The 3,001-nt window shown below is 42.3% G+C and overlaps 1 protein-coding gene across 1 annotated transcript; it reads left to right on the forward strand.

The window, feature by feature from the left end:
* The first annotated feature begins 1,924 nt into the window (after positions 1–1,924).
* Positions 1,925–2,638, forward strand: cldn17.1 (claudin 17 gene 1). Its single transcript, XM_002938447.1, has one exon. It carries the CDS (start codon positions 1,925–1,927, stop codon positions 2,636–2,638), a length of 714 nt encoding a protein of 237 aa, XP_002938493.1.
* The last annotated feature ends 363 nt before the right edge of the window (positions 2,639–3,001 follow it).

The following is a 3,001-nucleotide window of genomic DNA, read 5'->3' on the forward strand; positions in this document are numbered from 1 at the left end:
CAATAGCTAATAAGCTGGAAAGGGAAAGCAGCGAACAGAGACTGTAAGGCACTTTTACTTACGTACAGTGTACAAAATGCAGTCTTGTGATACAGTCCTCCGTCATTTTTTTTCACAAAATTCTAGCATCATTGCGGCTCCAGGCAGAGTTGCGTCTATTGTGAATCGGGTGCAAGTTGCGGTTAGTAGGCAAGGGGATGTTTGCTCTACTGGAAATATGCTGCTGCCCCGCTACAGTGGGCAAAAATAGTCCGTGTAGATCCTGCGCCTAAAAGTGGACGCCATTATTCACGCCAGAAAGAGGAGAACATGCCTAAGAGAAGCTCATACCAGAGATAGCTTCGATATTTTTCACTTGACATTAAACCTGATGGATATCTTTGTAGGAGAAAAATAATTTCCTGTTGTCAAATAAATATGGAAACAATGTTTAGGGTGGGGTGACTTGTGTCCCCCTATCCGCATTTATATTCAGGCTTATATTGCAGCACCAATACCAACAGAAAAGTCATATAAATACGTTTATATTCTGTATATAGTGCCTGATACTTCTTTACAATAAAAATGTTACTGAAAATGCCAGAATAGTTTAGGATTTTGCCAATAATCTCATAAGGGTTGTCGTGATCAAAATGAAGGCTTTTAAAAGCCACAAAATCACTGTAGAATTCAGCTCTGTGATCAAAAGCCACTTTTTAGTGCAAGTAATGTGCTGCCTTAATCTAATACTGGTATGGGATCCATTATCCGGAAATCTGTTATCCAGAAAGCTCCCCATTACTGGAAGGCCTGTCTCCCATAGACTCCATGTTAAACAAATAATTCAAAATGTCCTTTTTTTCTGTATTAGCAAAACTATAACATGTACTTGGTCCCAAGCTATAACTAATCCTTAATAAAGGCAAAGTAATCCTATTGGATTTATTTCTTGTTTAAATTATTTTTAGTACACTTAAAAAATGGAGATCCAAATTATGGAAAGATGCTTTATCCAGAAAATCCCAATCATTCTGGATAACAGGAATTCTCAATGTAAAAATGATAATTTTGGGCACCACAGTGACAGGGCAGGAACAGCACTTATCATATGCAACAAATCTATTGGACATTGATTGGTACTCATCAGGGTGAATATGTATATCCTAGGCCAGTGATCCCCAACCAGTGGCTCAGGGGCAACATGTTGCTCCCCAACCCCTTGGGTGTTGCTCCCAGTGCCCCCAAACCAGGGAGTTATTTTTGAACTCCTGGCTTGGGGGCAAGTTTTGGTTGTATAAAACCCAGTGTAATTGCCAAACAGAGCCTTCTATAGGCTGCCAGTCCCACATAGGGGCTACCAAATAGCCAATTATAGCCCTTATTGGCACCCCCAGGAACATGTTCCACTTTTTCCATTTGAATTCGGCTCATGGGTATAAAAGGTTGGGGACCCCTGTCCTAGGGTGACAGCTAAATGCTCCGCACGTTCCAGATTTCTATAAAGAGACTAATCGTACATGGATTTGTAATTCCTTGCTTTATTGCTCACGTTTCTGCATGTTTATTGGTGATTTTCCAAAAATATATCACTTTTTTTAAATTTAGGCAGAGCAATTAAACTGAATCACCATATGCAAAGGCTGGCTCCACCTAGCAGCGTGTATAAGTGTGCCGCGCTGCTGCCTTAGTCACCCCATAAAGAATGTAATGACACATCCAGGTGATATCATGTGAGCCAGCTGGTTTATAAAAACCCATTCCCAACAGGAGCTCTCTATCATTTGATATTAGGAAATTCCCAAGGGAAGAGCTTCGGTGTAGCCACGGCAATCCCGTTAGTCTGGTTGGTCTGAAGAACCAAGATCTGAAGAACCAAAGAAAACCACAAGCCATAGTGCAACAGACACATCTTTTTAGATCTCTCCGAACTACTTACTGAAGAGACATGGCCTACTTCATTCTGCACATACTTGGCATCATCCTGGGGGCAATTGGTGTGCTACTTACCATTATTGTCACATCAATGGCCCAGTGGAGGGTCTCCTACATGGTGGAAGGCAACTCCATGAACTGTGATAAACGAATTGATGGACTGTATCTAAGTCGCTGGGATGGCTTATGGGTGACCTGCGTGTCCAAGCACCAAGGCAGCATGCAATGCAATAACTACGATTCCCTGGTGTCCATCACTACGGACTTGAAGACTGGCAGAGTGCTGATGTCCTTCGCGGTGGTCATCGCCATTATTGCTTTCATCATTGCCATTGTCGCTTTCTGCTTCTCCCGATGCTGCAGAGGAGGAGAGGGGAGCAGATACTGCCTGTTTATAACAGCTGGAATTGGATTTATTTTGACCGCAATCCTTGTAGTGATCCCAATAAGCTGGACAACCAGCAACATCATCTTCGCCATTAACAACCCTCTGTGCAAAACGGTGCAACGACAAGAAATAGGGGAAGCTTTGCTCCTTGGCTATCCCACTATCCTCTTCCTGCTCATCACAGGAGCCATATTCTGTTGGCCATACCCACGTCAAGAGAGATGCAACAGTATTGATTCCTGTTCAGACTCTTCTATCCCAAAACCAGCGTATATACAGTGCCAGACCCAGGACAGAATGCCACCCCAAGCTCAATATTCCCGAAGCCAATACATCTAAAGTGGACAATTACCTGTTCCTTCTTGTAAGCCGCATACTCCCAAAGATCTTCAACAGTGAAAGAAACTCCACACATTACACCACTGGGCCTAAAGCCTTCTCCCATGCAGAAAGTTCAACTGAAATGTGACTTGTGGGTATTCACAGACTGAATGTACAAAAATGTCTTTATTATTATTAGGTTTTCCCCTAGTAGACCACAGAGAAGCCTTTTTTGCACACGTATTCTACAGCCATTGTATTTTTAGTATAAGTTATTTAAATTATTTTGATGTATTTTTGGTAGAGTAGATGTTTCCATGCCATAGTGACCAGCCATGGTGACCCCCATCACACAACAGTAGAGTATACATGGGGAATATT

This window comes from Xenopus tropicalis, chromosome 2 (assembly GCF_000004195.4).
Source record: "Xenopus tropicalis strain Nigerian chromosome 2, UCB_Xtro_10.0, whole genome shotgun sequence".
NCBI lineage: Eukaryota > Metazoa > Chordata > Amphibia > Anura > Pipidae > Xenopus > Xenopus tropicalis.

Bases quoted from the DNA above. Each gene is read 5' to 3' on its own strand.
- cldn17.1 (XM_002938447.1), top strand. From the start codon at position 1,925: ATGGCCTACTTCATTCTGCACATACTTGGCATCATCCTGGGGGCAATT.